Here is a 14,791-nt window from a genome sequence, read left to right on the forward strand (position 1 = left end):
TTTACTCTTTTGATCCTGACTCGGGATATTGCACTGACATGTACCTGAAGTCACCAGTGACGCCAATATTGCCTACCACCCCTAGTCCGAGCCACTGCTTCTGCTCCGGAGTCAAAGTGTCTTGGATTTCCTTGGACAGTTTCGCCGTCCAGTTCACTTGTTGTCGCATGAAACCCTTAGTGTAGTACCCAAATAATAGAGCCCGGTCCTGATCTTTGGTGGTGTTGGAGCCACTCGTGTGCCAAACCATCCCATCCATTACGATTATATCCCCAGCCTTACCCTCGAACGGAACGAGGAGCTCTGGCGCGTTGTCTGGCACTTCCTTACGCGTCATCCACTGCGAAGGACTATGTTATCTGGACTGATCTTTGACCTGTACTGACACTGGCACCGCGCTGATGTGTATTAGAAGGCTCTCACCTTATTTGATCCAGGAATGTAGAGTGTCGCTCCATTTTCCTTTGTGACATCAGTCAAACACCAGATGACATTCAAAGCCCACGTATCCTGCCATGGATCCGGGAACACAATGCTCTGGTCCGAGTGCAAAGCCATGCTCCTGGATCCTGGGCGGGCGATGTTGGCGGTGAAGTTGGAGATGATAAAATCGTCACCAAGAACTGACTTCACCATCTCGATAGCGGTGGGGTGCGAGATAAGGTCGCGGAAGATCTTGTCGACGGCCATGAGGTAAAAGACACGGACATTGCTGGGATTGGGATCCAGGAACTCGAGGTACGTCTCTTCTCCCTCGGCTTCTACCGCCGCCTTGGCCTTCCAAAGCCGGTCTAGAGCATGAGCTGCCTCCTCTTTGCTGAGCACGGAAGGAATGCGTGCCCAGCCATGCTCTTGCAAATGAGCTTTGGCTTCAGTCTGATTTTCGTCCATACTAAATGAGAGCTTGTTGTCACTAATTGCTCATGCGCGAAAAAGGCACAGGAAGAGAACCCGGTATGGTCAGCGCGGAAAAGGCACTTTGGAGCTTGGACTGCTAAAGACTGCCACAATGTTACCTACCCCATAACAGGATTGGAATTGATCAACCATTCTCCGCATAGTCGGGTACACGTGCATTATCGGAACGACAGGCACCCACATGTCCGCATGTACAAAGAGCCCGCTGAGCTCTCATTCGCGCCCAGTCTCCAAAGTGTATGGCCTGTCGGCGAGGAAAGATGTTACATAACATCCAATCCCCCAATTCGAATCTCACCCAATGGTTTAGATACCGAGCAGACCATTCACGTAGGCCCGGAGATGTGGGCGGCCAAGTGCTTCCCGTGTGCGGGCACCGGTAACAGTTCTGGTTAGTAGAAAACAAACAGTCATTACAGTATACCTTGTGGCTAGTAACCCCACACAATTAAGCCAATGATGATTTGTTTGTTGAACCTCCTCGCGTAAATGCGTTACAGTATGCTGTGAACCGCATGTAGATGCATAGATCTGATATTGGCCACCACCTGTGTTCCAGAACGCGGTCCAAGCTCACTTGAGTTCTCACGCCATTTCGAATTGGCGAAGGCGCGCGTTCAAATCTCATCCCAAAGTTATTATCATAGGTGCTGCTTCACGAAGCCACGCCGTGATTTCGTAGGTGGCAGCCCTTGCTTGGTCATAGCCTCTACTCTATAGTCGCCCCTCCTACTTAGCTGCTCCTGCGTATGAATAGTTGCAAGGTCAGAATTTGACTGTACTGAAATGATGGACAGGGAAAGCTGATGCACGCTTCACCGAGCTTGGTACGTCTTAGTTACACTTGTTTGAAATTGCTCCAGATACGATCACAGAGAGTCTGCCTCTTGGGAACGGGTCTAGGGATGCTGCCGGCCGCCTGATTCCTGGACTAGGTCGGGTATCGAGTATATGGAAGGGATGCGGTCAAATGACTCTTACCTCTGTATCTCGCTTGACATTCAAATATTCTATTTCGATGGTTTCTCTCGAATCGTGATATGAACGACAAGTGTTGATCGAAATTTTAGCCGGATGGAACTGCACGCGCGGTCCGAAATCTCGCTTTTCGAGAGTCTCGGTCCGAAATATCTCAGCACGACTCATCCCACAGACAGAAGCTATGTGGTCAGAGAGCACTACATCTGGTTTGAGACTGACTTTTCGTAACCCAAAGGCTCGCTGTGTCATTAATTGGCTATTGCTATCATCTGCAGACGCCTTTCCCCCTCTCCCTCGCAGCTAAGCAAGCATTATCACTCCAAGCTTCCTGTAGGTACCATACCCTGCTGTTTAATTTCTCTATAGACCTCAAAGATCCTAGCCTGATTCTTCTTGTAACTTACATTTTCTAGATTGAGCCTGTCAAATTATCCACTAAAACCTTGTATTCAGCTTTCGAACCAACTCCTAATCGACCCCAGAGCCCATGGGCAGGTTCGACGAAGACGATGTCTCGAAAACTTCCGAGACGTACAACACGTTGGACGAGCGCCTGAGCTCAGATCGCCGGGTGGGCTTACGATCTTGGTTCCCATTTTCACTCTTCAGAAAGTCAAGTTACGCGCCGGTCCAGGATGCCGATAGGCAAACAGACAGTGGAACAGCGCTGGCTCTGGAACTTAGGAAGAAAGATACCACAATACGAAGGTGGCAGTATTTCTCGGGTATTTTGACTATCATCTTATTAATCACCTTGTTTGCCTTTCCACCAAAGCCGCCATCTCGGTTTCCCCAGCCCGGCGAAGGCACAGACAACCTCCTCACATGGATGAAGGACGCAGAAGTTGCTGAAGGACACGAATGGTGTGGTGCAACAATCGCTGAGGCCAAGAATAAAGGATGTACATTCAGCAAAATCCACAACAGATGGATCTCGCCAAACTGCGCCGCTGATCTTGAACCTGCGAGGGCAGCTGTCTTCAAGGCCTTAGACGGCGATATACCAGAGTTTGTCTTTTACAGAGATGAGAACGGGAAGCCTGGGGCGAAGATATCTGAGGAAGAGCTAAATGAGCTTGACCTTCTGACGCCAGCGTGGACGACTGTGTCACATCATGCGACGCATTGCATGTTCCTGCTCCTTCAAGCAGCGGCATCGTTGAATCTTGGAACCAAGGCGGAGAGGGTTGTGCATGTGTGGGAGCATGCCGAGCATTGTGCTAGCGTTATAATGAACCTCACAAAGACCGCGCCGAGATGGGACGACGTCACGAGTTTTGGGCACACTCAGTCCGCCGTATGTTGGTAGCCAGGCTTTTCGTGCGGGTTTGGTGTTAAATGGTGACAAGGCAAGCACAGAGTTCTCAATGTACAGCATAACAAAAAAAGTTGATAAATGATCATTTAAGATATTGCATTGCATACTGGATATATCCCATTATACACAGGGGTGAGATAGCAATTTGGCTATTTGGCCACACACGGCAGCAGAACATACTCGCCGCTGCAAGACTTTTGCAACTAGGTCACGGGCAGCTGATTGTTGGGTGGTGACGAAATCATAGCATATCGAAACAATCGAGTAAACCTGACTGATCTTGAATGAAACTAAGAGAAACTTGATATTAGTAATTATTTGTAATTGGAAATGTAATTGAAATAATATAGACAATGCGCTTTAATCTGTTTCACTGAGGTGTATATAAATAAAGGATATATTGTCAACTGAACCAGTTGGGACGTATTGTAAGTGGTCGAGGAAGCTGACCGAGGCATCTAGTAACTCTTCAGGGCAATTGTGCCCTGGTCTATTTGATCCCGAAACCTACAAGTGAAGTTCCCCTCAGAACACCCGGCTCTCTGGGGCAGATCAACTTCATTTCCTCAATCATAAGACCCCTTAGTTCGTCATGCGATCCACTCGGCAGTGCTCGGCTAGCAACGACCATCTGGGTGACCCGTGTCAGCATGGTCTCAACAAATGAGGCATGCGACTTGAACGGTATGTCCACGTGGACCTGATGCACCTCAACGTTGCGGAACTCGGCTTTCTCTAGCTGCGCCTTGACGCCCGAAGACGTACCCCAGTCCTCACCAATCGAAGGGGGTTGGACTGCAGGATCCAGCTTGCTGACAACCTTGAGAATCCTTAGCCAGTCGGTCTCTGCCCATGACGAGGCAGCGAGGACGCCGCCTGGCTGTAACACCCGTTTCGACTCGGCAAGAGCTTTCTGTGGGTCTTTGGCATTGAAAAAAACCTAGATTGACACTGATGGTTAGCATCAAGAAGCCTCCCTGACACGTTTGGTAGGACGCTCTAGGGCAGATCTGTACCTACCCATCCGGCTGCAACATGGCTCAAGGAGTTGTCCTCGATGCTAAGCAAATCCATCACATCAAGTGTTTCGATGCGAACATGAGTCCATGGTGAATCTCTCTGCTGTTCGAGGGCATTTCTTTTTGTGTTGTTGGCTTGTTCCACCATGCCGTTTGAGAAGTCTGAGCAAATCAAAGTACAAGTTTGAGGAAGGCTGTCCCCATGCTCATCGATGATCCGCGCCATGATTGGTGCCGGACCGCAGCCATTGTCCAGGATTCCAGTGGCCTCGGAGAATGGTAGTAGACCATTCAGCCTCTCTAGCATGATGCCAATCGGTTTGACATTTAGCGTGCTCGTCATGTCCTTGTAACTGCCGGCCTTTCTCTTCCAATCTTCGGGTGAAGCTGTTTCGCGGTATGTCAATACAACGTTTTGAAGAATTTCTGATCACATGGGGGAATCGAACTTTCGACCGTCATTTTGGGTTCTGGTGATATCTAGTGATCTACTATCAGACTGTCGCTTTGACTATGCTGCGTCTCAAAAAGTCAAAGCCAGGAAGTGACCTGGGAATATTGAAGGCCACATTGATCCTATTTTCGCCCGCATCGTGCCACTCCATCGATGTATAGTCTTCTTATCTCTAACTGTAATCCTGGTTTTTTTCCCTATCTGATCAAAATCCTGTCAGAGGCTGGACGCCACCTTGCGTGGCTCAGACCGGCGAGTTTTTAGATACATTCAGTAGCAGTTACTTGATTGAAAAGGCGGAGAGGTGGGCCGATGCTTAAGGAACAAAATGACTTTCTCACATCAATGGCCGGCCCTGGATGCCCGCCACCGGCTATATACATTGCCGCACCCGGGCATATGCAGACTCATCCGGGCACATGCAGAGTCAACCATGCGGGAACTTGTCCGGGCACTTGTCTAGACATTTGCAGAGTGAATATCCTGTGCGGATCCGGTTGGAATCTGCATCTGCACGCAAATTAGGCCCACTTCTACCACACCACAACGTCATATTCTTTTTCGTGGATAGAGCCTAATTCGCCATTGGAAGATAGACCTCCCTGCGCCGCACCCAGGCGTTGACAACATGCATGGTTCCTTCGGTCGCAACCAAAGATCCAGACACGGAAATGATATTCTGAGTGTTCAGGTCATCAGCCAAACGCAATAGCTCGATCCCTTCCATGAGTTCTCGTTTCGGGACTTCGCCCATATGTTTATCGAAAGTCAATAAGCCCTTGCCACCCTCCCGCTGAAAGTAATCGCATTAGTGTGCGTCGTACATCACACCCTTAGACGCGAATTAGTTGAAATGGGATAACGCAAATCTAGTACAGCTGATACGGCTCACAGCACTCAAGTCCGGACCAGACGCTGATAAGACCACCATGTACGTGGCATTTCCCTAACTCCGTCAAACAGCTGTGCACAGATAGGTAGTTGACTTGCAACTTGAACCAGTCCATTGCTGAAATCTGGACTGGATGACATCTAACCTCCACCTGGCAGCCCGGAGACTCATTCACGCGGTCTTCGTGATGTCAATCAGTGTCGACCGTCAGAGACATTGGGTCCAAATGCCATATTGATGCAGATCTGCACAGAATCAGAAATGCCTGCCACAAGAGCATTGGGCTGACGTGTGCCTTAAACACAGGCTGGGCACGGTAGATCATTCTCTGATCGACTCGCGGCTCGCTGAAAACCAGTGAGGCAAATCTTGAGCCAGTATGATAAGTCAATAAAAGTCTATGCAAGTGTCAGTTGGCTCACGAAGAGTGGCACACGGAGGTGAGACCCCTTTCGATAACAGCCTCAAATTTGAGAGACCTTACTCAGTATGAAGCGCTACAGGTATCTTATTTGGCCAAAATACTGCAGCTGAGGATCACAATCGCAGATGTTGGACCATCCTCTTGAATCCCAACCGTCTTACATGCTTTTCTCCTTGGCTTGCGGCCTATAACGTCTCTAAGTTTAAAACAAGCCCCTTGGCATCGGCAAAGGATCATTTTGCCAAGGCATTTGCTGACCAAGTGAACCAACGGAGGAGTTCCGTAGAATTAGTCTAATGTCCTATCGGATACAGCCCTGTCTTTCAAAGTGCCTGGACCACTCTTGGCCCATATAAGATTCGCGGGAAGGGGCCAAGTGTTCTCGCGCTAAAGTGGTCGTTCTAAACAACGAGTCTCTCCTTCTAACTTTAAACTCGCCAATCTCTGTGTGGTCGAGTTCTGCTTGTACTGCAGGGGTGTCTTGGCCGTCTGTATCACACCCGATATCAACACCAGCATGAGCCATGCGGAAATCAGTAATGGAAAACTCCGCGCAGCGTGTGATCGTTGCCATGCTCTCAAAAACCGCTGTACGCGTAGTGGAGGGCCTGACAGTCGGTGCGACCGATGCGAGAGACTCGATATAGACTGTGTCTATCAGAATACTGCACAGATGGGTCGTCCGAGGAATCAATCCAGACCTGGGGCGGGGCCAAAAGGAGATCTAGGCGGTTGGGGCCGTTCATGTGGGCCCCCGGGCCATGGCATCAGCACCGCATCCACCAGCGTAACCACTAGCACCAGCACCCAAGCCGCCACTGCCAGCCTGTCACGAAGCCCACCCCAGCTGCCCAGCCCAAGCCAATCTCATATTGACGATGTTATACCGGCTCCTGGGGCCTTTGTTTCCAATGAACCATATGGGGTCGACACTATAGACCCCAGCCTGTTTTTCGAAGGTACCCACCAATTCTGGAGTTATATATATCTGACCTTTGCTCATACCGTCAACAGTCATGCACAGCGAAGTCTTCGACCGCGCAAGTCTCGTTCAAGCCACGAACAACCATCCAGCCCGGGCGGAGGCTGGCCATGCATTTTATCCAAACATATCCAGTGGAACTACACATGAATCCCACCACAGCGAAGGGCCGGATGCCTTCGGAGGCTCACACCATGCTCCAGGAGCTACGGCAGTCATGGCTGGCACAGACGACTCGGTGCTTCTGCGGCTGCAGTGTAGGCTGCACAGCTTACTGTCCGACACTTCCACTGCAGCATTCCGTGAGAATCGATCCGTGGTGGTTCAGGTTCTCAGCGCATGCAAGGACTTACTCGAGATTCTGCAGGGGATCTTGCTCTCCCGAGGGCATCTCCCCAACTCGACGATGGCCGTTGCAACTCATGGACAGCTCCACTCTCAACCGACAGTTGATGCTGGGCATGCCGAACAAAACCCGTCCAGTCCCACCTTCATCATAGTCCTGCAAGTCATTACATGCTATGGATATGCTTTGCAGCTGCTTGGACCTACTGTGGAAGCTCTAGCTAGTCCCGCTGGGGATATGGGCTCGGTGAGTCTCGGTGCCTTCAATCTCGCGTCGCAGCCAGCCATGAGCTCGTACGTTGCCATGCACATGGTTCTCCGTATGATCCATCAGCTCCGTGAGTCCATCCATCTGCTGGTTTCCGGATGCGGCGAGTTTGCGAATGCACGCTCGAGAACGTCTTCCTCCCATTCCATGGTAAACGAGAGTCTCGATGGGGCCGAGACGCCACAGAGTACTGAAATTGCGGACTCGATTCGATTCGTGGCGGAGATGGTAATCGAGAAGGAGACTGCGCTAGACGAGAGGCTGTCGTGCTTTATCAGGAGCCAGAGCCCGTTGTCATCGGGCAAATGACTAAGTAACCAGGATCAAGAATTCTCTATATAATAACTTCCACTACATTCGCTCTACAAGAGGAGATCGGTACACAGCCGCGTAATGCTAGAAAAAGTCGCCGGTTCTTAGAAACTTGGTACAGATTCGATCATGCGATGCGAGACAGACCGGCCGCATCCCGGCTCGGTAGCTTGAACCCACGGCACTTTAGCCGTTTGTACAGCCGTTATTTGTGCATTTGCCTTACTTGTATCCAGTGTCATCCCCGAGGGTACACATTTCCTTGCATTACCACCAATGGCAATTAGTTGACCTTTCCAAATCATCCACAAAGCATGGCTCAGATAACGGACCCAAGTCTGCCTGTCATTCTTTGCTTCCACGGGCACGGGACGAACGGTTCGATCTACCGCTATCAGGCTCGTACCGTCGTTCAGGTCCTTGCACCCAAGTTTCGCTTCGTCTTCGTCGACTCTCCACTCGAGACACCGCAGCCCGGCCCAGGCGTCCCGCCCTTCTTGGCAGACGCAAAGCCATACAGGCGGTGGCACCACGATGAGAACACAGCCGGCTTCTTCGACTTGACCTCCGGGGACATCGAAAGCGAGAGGCGCCAAGTACGGGACACTCTCGCGGGCCATATCGAGCGGGACCAGCCGGTCGGCATCATGGCTTTCAGCCAGGGGACGCGTGTGGCCGCAGCCCTGTGCCTGGATTCCGTTTTAGGGGCAAATATCAAGTTTGTCATTATGATTTGCGGGGCTGTCCCATTACTGCCCCTGGCGACAGGTCTCCAACCGCAGATGCTCAACTTGCCATCCGTTCATGTCCAAGGGAGCGCAGACCCCTGGTTTGGGCGAGCAAAACGGCTTGTGCAAGAGTACTTCAACCCGAAATGTGCAAGGACAGTTCGATTCCATACAGGCCATGAGGTACCGTCTAGATTGAGAGAGGCAGAAAAGATCTCAGATGAGGTGATAGCAGCATACGAATCTGTATCGAGAGACTCAAGTGTGGTTGTGTAGCATTGACACCATTGTTCAGTCATTCAAAGGACGAAGGAGCGGCTGAATAGCAGAGGGGCCAAAATTTCCTCCGAAAACTACATTGGCATTATCTGACTTCCAGTATTTCTGCGATATTACTGACGATATAATTCTTTATATTGAGAGGCGGGTCCGAATGCCATACAGTGAGATCTATGAAGAGGTCACAGATTTGGGCACGGGTTTGGAGCGGTTATGTTTACCGAAGCGGAGTTTTATTTGAGGTGGTCATATAATATGAACACGGGCATTATTGCAAAATGTGTTTTATGTGTTGAACTACTTCTTGACTGAAAATTTATATGTTGCAAAGCTCGTATACAACCCGTCCATGCCCCAAATTGTCTTTCTGTTCAGCCATTCCGGATGATGGACTCCGTCTGGCCAGTCCTGCATCTCCAAGGATACTGCGCCATGCATAGGCACTGGGCCACCACCTTGTTTCCTTTTCAGTCTGATTTCATCTGTGAAGTATGGTCAAATAACTCTCACCATGTGCAGAGAAGACGCGGGGGAAAGGGATATCTTACTTTGTGTATTGTTCCAACTATGGACGTGCACAGCGTCGTGGTCGGTGTAAAGTTTCATGGTGATCCCTGACGTGGCCGAAGAGAGTATTGCAGCAGGCGCATCCTCCTTGTTCGCAAGTGGTCGATGGGAGAGCATGTATATGGTATCGAATGTGCAGTCAGTGTCATTATGCGTCTCACAGCCGGCTGAAGATTCTTTCGCCCTCTCCTGCCTGAGGCCTTCACCAACACGTCTCTTAGTCGACCAGAAATCATGCTTGCCTCCCTTTCTGTTGCTCTTCAAGTCTCCTGTGGGTATGCCCAACTCGTCTAGCTCAAACCGAAAACCAGCTGTGGGAAGATGGATTTCGTGGTGGAGTATCGTATGGCTCGAGTTTGACTTGAAACCATCAAGGTTGAAGAAGGCCTGCTGGCTCAGATTGATAGGCCCCGGTTTCAGCAACGGTGTAACACCGAATGCCACGCGCCACTGGTGCGGTGTGACGGTGTGTGTGAGACAAGAGGCAAAGATGCCCGGGAAGCCGTTCCACTTATGGTCGAACAGAACGAATGTGATGCTGTTCTCTATATGCGTTGCGATGTCCCATGTTTGACGTCCCCACCCTTCATGTCCTCCGTTGAACAACGACGTCTGATTGTGCGCATTTGCCAGGACTTGAAAGGAAACTCCGTCAACCTCATAGCTTGCACCACTCATATAGCCAGCATATCGACCTGAGCTTCAATTGTCAGTAACGCTTTGAATCATGGGTACATAAGAGTCAGAATGTCCAAGGCAGCTAGGTCTGACCAATAACACCGTTTAAATATGGATTTGATGACATCTGAGGGTAGCTGCGGGCGTCGTCAAGACCCAACACGATGTCAAGTTCTTCCCCGTGTGTGTCGTTAATCCATAGGTTGGTCAGGGCAGCACCATGATTGGTGAATGCTAACCGAATACCCTCAGATTGAATAACGTATTTCCCTTCATCGTTCATCGGCCACAGAGCTGTGAGTGCGGCAAAAGGGCTTCCTCGGGTCCATACTGATCTGATGGCTGCGAAAAGGCTCGTTGCCAATTTGAGAACCCTCATTGTGGATGCCCAAGGTGGTTGAATTATCAAGACTTGATCGATCTTTGGCGATGAAAGTTGATAGAAAGGGCAATGTGCCTGGCAACCTGCAACACACCAGACCACCTGCTCCTTCGGAAAGGCAGCTGCACATCACAGTCAAGGATTTCCAAGCAGCGCAGGGGTGATGGGCGGTCCCTTGACGAGTCAACGTTGCTTTCGCCTTGATAGTCAGGTATGAGCCGTTGTGGTGGACCGGTGACTTTTGTTGCAATAGGACTAGGCATGCATGACCGGCGACTTAGTTAGGAGGACTTGGACTGGCCAACAACACGGAACTTGAATGTACATGGTTAGGTCTCCCGCATGTAAGCCACAACATTAGACGAGGCGTGTCATCCTCAGCCAGCACTATTGCACGAATCGCACGTTGGACCGAACACAACCCCACGCCGCAGGCTATGAATCTCGACTTCAATTGAAGGACTACTGATAGTGCCATAGACCATGGAATAAGACTGAGTACAAATGGGAACCAAGACATGTAAACCGTAAGCGAGCTTCTAGGCAGGGGGTAAGATCTTCAGTCTGGCCCACATCCCCTCTACAGACTTTTTCGTCTGTCCAAATCTCAGTCTGCCAGCTGTATCAACATTGGCCAGCTCGATTTCGAACGTAGCCACCATTGCTGCAACAAGACACTCGAGAGTTGTCCTTGCAAAGTCCTGTCCGATACAATTCCTTGGTCCCGCTCCAAATGAGAGCATAGCGAAATTACTGCTTGCTCCTCCGGTTTTTGCCATTCCTTCGCCGAGCCATCGCCCTGGGTTGAATATATGGGCATCGGGTCCCCAGAGACTCTTGTCATGGTTTGTAGTCTCAGCCGAATAGATGACCATGGTTCCTTTGGGAATGTGCTGGCCATTGATGGTGGTGTTTCGTTGCGCAGTCTTGGCAATGATGGGGGAGAATGGATAGCAGCGTATGACCTCACTGCAGAAGGCGTTCAGATACGCAATGTTGGAAACCTGCGGTCCAAAGTCGGCGGCTGTGTGGTCAGGTCCTAGGGCTGCCCTCACTTCTGACCTCAGCCGAAGTTGCATTTCAGGCCTTCGTGCGAGCTCATACATGGTCCACTCGAAGGTTGTGGCTGTAGACTCGTGCCCTGCTGTCAGGAACGTCATGACATGATCGACCAGGTGGTGGTCCGCAAACACGCCGCTTGCCAGGGCAACGGTGATGATATCTTTGCTTGCCGCTTCATCGGACGCAATAAGCTTCTCTTTTCTCTCTTGAATCACCCGCCCGGAAATCGCGCGGAGGTAATTCGCCGACTCCTTGATTTCTCGGAGCTTTTTCACGGGTATCTCCAGCAATAGTCGCATGTCCAGGTACCTGCTCAGCAGTCCGACCCAGTTGAAGACCTTGGTCGGGTCCAAAAGCAACTTTTTGTATCGAGTTCTGAGCTCGCTATCAGGCTGCCTGAGGCTTTGGAAATCATAACCCATGCCAGCTAGCCCGATGTTATCCAGTGTGGCTCGTGAAACGTACTCACGAAGTTCGATCAAGGATTCGGGGTCGGACTTCAATTGCTCCTCCATGGAAGCCACCATCTCCAGTGCTTTATCCCAAAATATGTGACTCAGATGCCTGATATGGGGGACTGCGAAGGCTGGCAGCATATTCTTCCGATGCAACTTTGCCTTCTGGTTAGCGATGAATGTGCAACAATTGCATAGCTCCATACCTTGAAATCCTCTGTACTCAAGAAGCCTAGGTTACTGCCCGTGAAGCGCTTTATAGCGAGCTGAACCAACGTTTGATGGGCAAAGTCGAAAGCCTTGCTGGCTAGCAGATCTCGAATGGAGCTTGGGGCTGTGACCAGGAGGACTTCGCCGCTGAAGGCTGCATACAGTCTAATGAGACCATAATTTGGAGTTGTCTCGGCAATTGCTCGAATATACTCCCATGGATGGTCAGGAAATAGCACGGGAAAGTTGCCAGTCAGGATTGTCCTGTTCTATATGACTCTTAATTACTATGCCACCACTGAAGCTCACAAAGGGGGCAATACGCACCTTGGGAGTTGCAATATTACGAAAAGGTGTGAAGTATCGAGGGTATAGAATCATCCAGTAGAACGCCCAGAAAGCAAATATGATGACCTCCAATGCTGTCAATTTGAGAATCGGTCCTGTACCTGAGCCTCCTGTGCTGGTTTGGTAAAGCAGCCAGCCTGAACTCGGCACAAAGACCAACAACCAGAGACCTAGAAACATCACGAATAGAGGGAAGCAGTAAATACGAGATAATGGTGAAGTTGCAGTTGAATCGGCAGTTTTGTGTGAAATCCCGGCGACACTTGAATCTTGATGTCTGAAATGATTTTGTTTTGCTTCGAAAAGGGAATGTAACTTGTCTGGACTCCGGTCGGATCTATTTGGAGGGAATATTTACGATATTATGCGATTCCCGTCACTGCCGGACCGGCGAGTTCTCATTCGTCTGCCAATATATGGTAGGAACATAGAACGGCATGTTATTACATCAACAAAGCCGTTCAGTTTTCGTCGTTCATGCAGTCCCAGTACGTCGAATCGACACTGCAATTCTTGCAATAAACCTGATCTCTCATCATGTCAAGCTGCTGCCCTAACTTATAGCACCCAGTTGGCCACTCTCTCCTCTTCATACCAGACCCCAACAACAACTCACACACCATGGCTCACCTGCCCTTGAAACAAAGCGCTATAATTGCTCTCAGCGACGGTGTGCTAGGGTTGGACCACAATGTCAGCGTTCCTGCCCTGGAAGACGATATGATTCTGGTGAGGAACGCTGCCGTTGCACTGAACCCGATCGATACGAAAATGGTGGGAAAGCTTGCCACCCACGGAGCAGTTGCCGGCATGGATTTTGCCGGCGAAGTGATAGCCATTGGGCCCAAGGTTCAGACAGCAGTGCCAATCAAGGTTGGCGACCGTGTCTGCGGCGCAGTTCCAGGGATGCATTCATTGACGCCCAATGTTGGGGCTTTCGCCGAGTTCGTGGGCGCCACAGACTTGGTCACCATGAAGATACCTGACTACATGTCTTTCGAGCAGGGTGCTTCGTTGGGAAGTGGTATTGGCACCATTGGTCTCGCGCTCTTCAAATCGTTGGATGTCCCTGGCTCACCCAAGTCGCCCGCAAATAGACCTGTGGACGTGTTTGTCTACGGCGGCAGTACTGCCACTGGCACACTGGCTATACAGCTGCTAAAATTGTAGGCCAAGTTTTTGCTGATGGAAACTCCGAGCTGACCATGCCCTTAGGTCGGGTCTGAATCCTATTGCCACCTGCTCCCCGAGCAATTTCGAACTTGTCAAATCCTACGGAGCGTCAGCAGTATTTGATTACCACCTAGACACATGTGCCGAACAAATTCGAAAGCACACTCGAAATTCCCTCAAGTATATCCTTGACTGTATATCCGAGCCCGAAACCATGCAGTTTTGCTACAATTGTCTCGGGCGAGCGGGTGGAAGATATACCGCCTTGGAACCGTTTCCCGGATTTCTCCACACACGACCAAAGACAGTGAAGGCGGACTGGGTCCTTGGCCCGACACTTCTTGGAAAGACACTGGCCTGGCCTGAGCCCTTTGGGCGGAAAGGAGATCACGAGTACAAAACCTTTGGCGTGGAGTGGTTTGCAATTGCTCAAGAGCTGCTTGACGATGGCAAGCTGAAAAGTCACCCTCTGAAAGGCATCGGCACTAGTATTGGGGAAATACTGTATGGACTCGAGGTTCTCAAAAAGAAACGGGTCTCAGGGCAGAAACTCATTTGCCAAATTTCCTGACCTGCCATTTCCTGACCTGCCATTTCCTGACCTGCCATTTCCTGACTCTTGTATCTGTTGAAAGTTGTTTCGGACCAATTCATTCAGTAAACACAATCAAGTTCGCAAGTATTGTTTCACGGCAATAGGCCATTATTAATGAGGAATTGATGAGATCTATCTGCACTTGGCTCCCTATCCCAGTTAATCTCACCATCAACGCAACATTCAGCGTGTGATCCGGCGGCTCAAGTAATGAAGTAAAGCAAAACTATGTTTATCCTGCCAAGCCTTCTCACACCCCCTGCCCCCTCTCCAAAGAAAATAATTGTCTCTGTCTAAGTTGGTGTGGTCGGCACAACCGGTGACTTTTTTTCTCGGCAGCAGAATAGACAAACGGGCCGGTCGAGTTGTCCCCACTTCAGACGTGAATCTGCAAGCTTGAG

The 14,791-nt window shown here is 50.3% G+C and overlaps 8 protein-coding genes across 8 annotated transcripts; 4 read left to right on the forward strand and 4 right to left on the reverse strand.

Annotated features, from left to right (window-relative positions):
* Position 1: 1 nt before the first annotated feature.
* Positions 2-891, reverse strand: J7T55_012289 (phytanoyldioxygenase family protein; the record flags this gene model as incomplete). The annotated part of the gene is made up of 2 exons (XM_053137160.1): positions 2-340; positions 424-891. 2 exons carry the CDS (start codon positions 889-891, stop codon positions 2-4), a joined length of 807 nt encoding a protein of 268 aa, XP_053000089.1.
* Positions 892-2,386: 1,495 nt separating this feature from the next.
* On the forward strand, positions 2,387-3,208 carry J7T55_012290 (uncharacterized protein; the record flags this gene model as incomplete). The annotated part of the gene is made up of 1 exon (XM_053137161.1): positions 2,387-3,208. The coding sequence occupies one exon, from the start codon at positions 2,387-2,389 to the stop codon at positions 3,206-3,208; it is 822 nt and encodes a 273-aa protein (XP_053000090.1).
* Positions 3,209-3,707: 499 nt separating this feature from the next.
* Positions 3,708-4,698, reverse strand: J7T55_012291 (uncharacterized protein; the record flags this gene model as incomplete). The annotated part of the gene is made up of 3 exons (XM_053137162.1): positions 3,708-4,157; positions 4,238-4,623; positions 4,686-4,698. 3 exons carry the CDS (start codon positions 4,696-4,698, stop codon positions 3,708-3,710), a joined length of 849 nt encoding a protein of 282 aa, XP_053000091.1.
* Positions 4,699-6,530: 1,832 nt separating this feature from the next.
* Positions 6,531-7,910, forward strand: J7T55_012292 (uncharacterized protein; the record flags this gene model as incomplete). Its single annotated transcript, XM_053137163.1, has 3 exons — positions 6,531-6,596; positions 6,668-6,965; positions 7,021-7,910. The coding sequence occupies 3 exons, from the start codon at positions 6,531-6,533 to the stop codon at positions 7,908-7,910; spliced, it is 1,254 nt and encodes a 417-aa protein (XP_053000092.1).
* Positions 7,911-8,227: 317 nt separating this feature from the next.
* Positions 8,228-8,917, forward strand: J7T55_012293 (uncharacterized protein; the record flags this gene model as incomplete). The annotated part of the gene is made up of 1 exon (XM_053137164.1): positions 8,228-8,917. The coding sequence occupies one exon, from the start codon at positions 8,228-8,230 to the stop codon at positions 8,915-8,917; it is 690 nt and encodes a 229-aa protein (XP_053000093.1).
* Positions 8,918-9,217: 300 nt separating this feature from the next.
* On the reverse strand, positions 9,218-10,544 carry J7T55_012294 (aldose 1-epimerase family protein; the record flags this gene model as incomplete). Its single annotated transcript, XM_053137166.1, has 3 exons — positions 9,218-9,402; positions 9,469-10,182; positions 10,259-10,544. 3 exons carry the CDS (start codon positions 10,542-10,544, stop codon positions 9,218-9,220), a joined length of 1,185 nt encoding a protein of 394 aa, XP_053000094.1.
* A 542-nt stretch (positions 10,545-11,086) lies between these two features.
* J7T55_012295 (cytochrome P450) lies at positions 11,087-12,205 on the reverse strand (the record flags this gene model as incomplete). Its single annotated transcript, XM_053137167.1, has 1 exon — positions 11,087-12,205. One exon carries the CDS (start codon positions 12,203-12,205, stop codon positions 11,087-11,089), a length of 1,119 nt encoding a protein of 372 aa, XP_053000095.1.
* A 1,038-nt stretch (positions 12,206-13,243) lies between these two features.
* Positions 13,244-14,366, forward strand: J7T55_012296 (uncharacterized protein; the record flags this gene model as incomplete). The annotated part of the gene is made up of 3 exons (XM_053137168.1): positions 13,244-13,788; positions 13,838-14,028; positions 14,104-14,366. The coding sequence occupies 3 exons, from the start codon at positions 13,244-13,246 to the stop codon at positions 14,364-14,366; spliced, it is 999 nt and encodes a 332-aa protein (XP_053000096.1).
* Positions 14,367-14,791: the final 425 nt, after the last annotated feature.

This window comes from Diaporthe amygdali (genome assembly GCF_026229845.1).
Source record: "Diaporthe amygdali strain CAA958 chromosome Unknown NODE_2_length_3802984_cov_64_841326, whole genome shotgun sequence".
Lineage (NCBI taxonomy): Eukaryota > Fungi > Ascomycota > Sordariomycetes > Diaporthales > Diaporthaceae > Diaporthe > Diaporthe amygdali.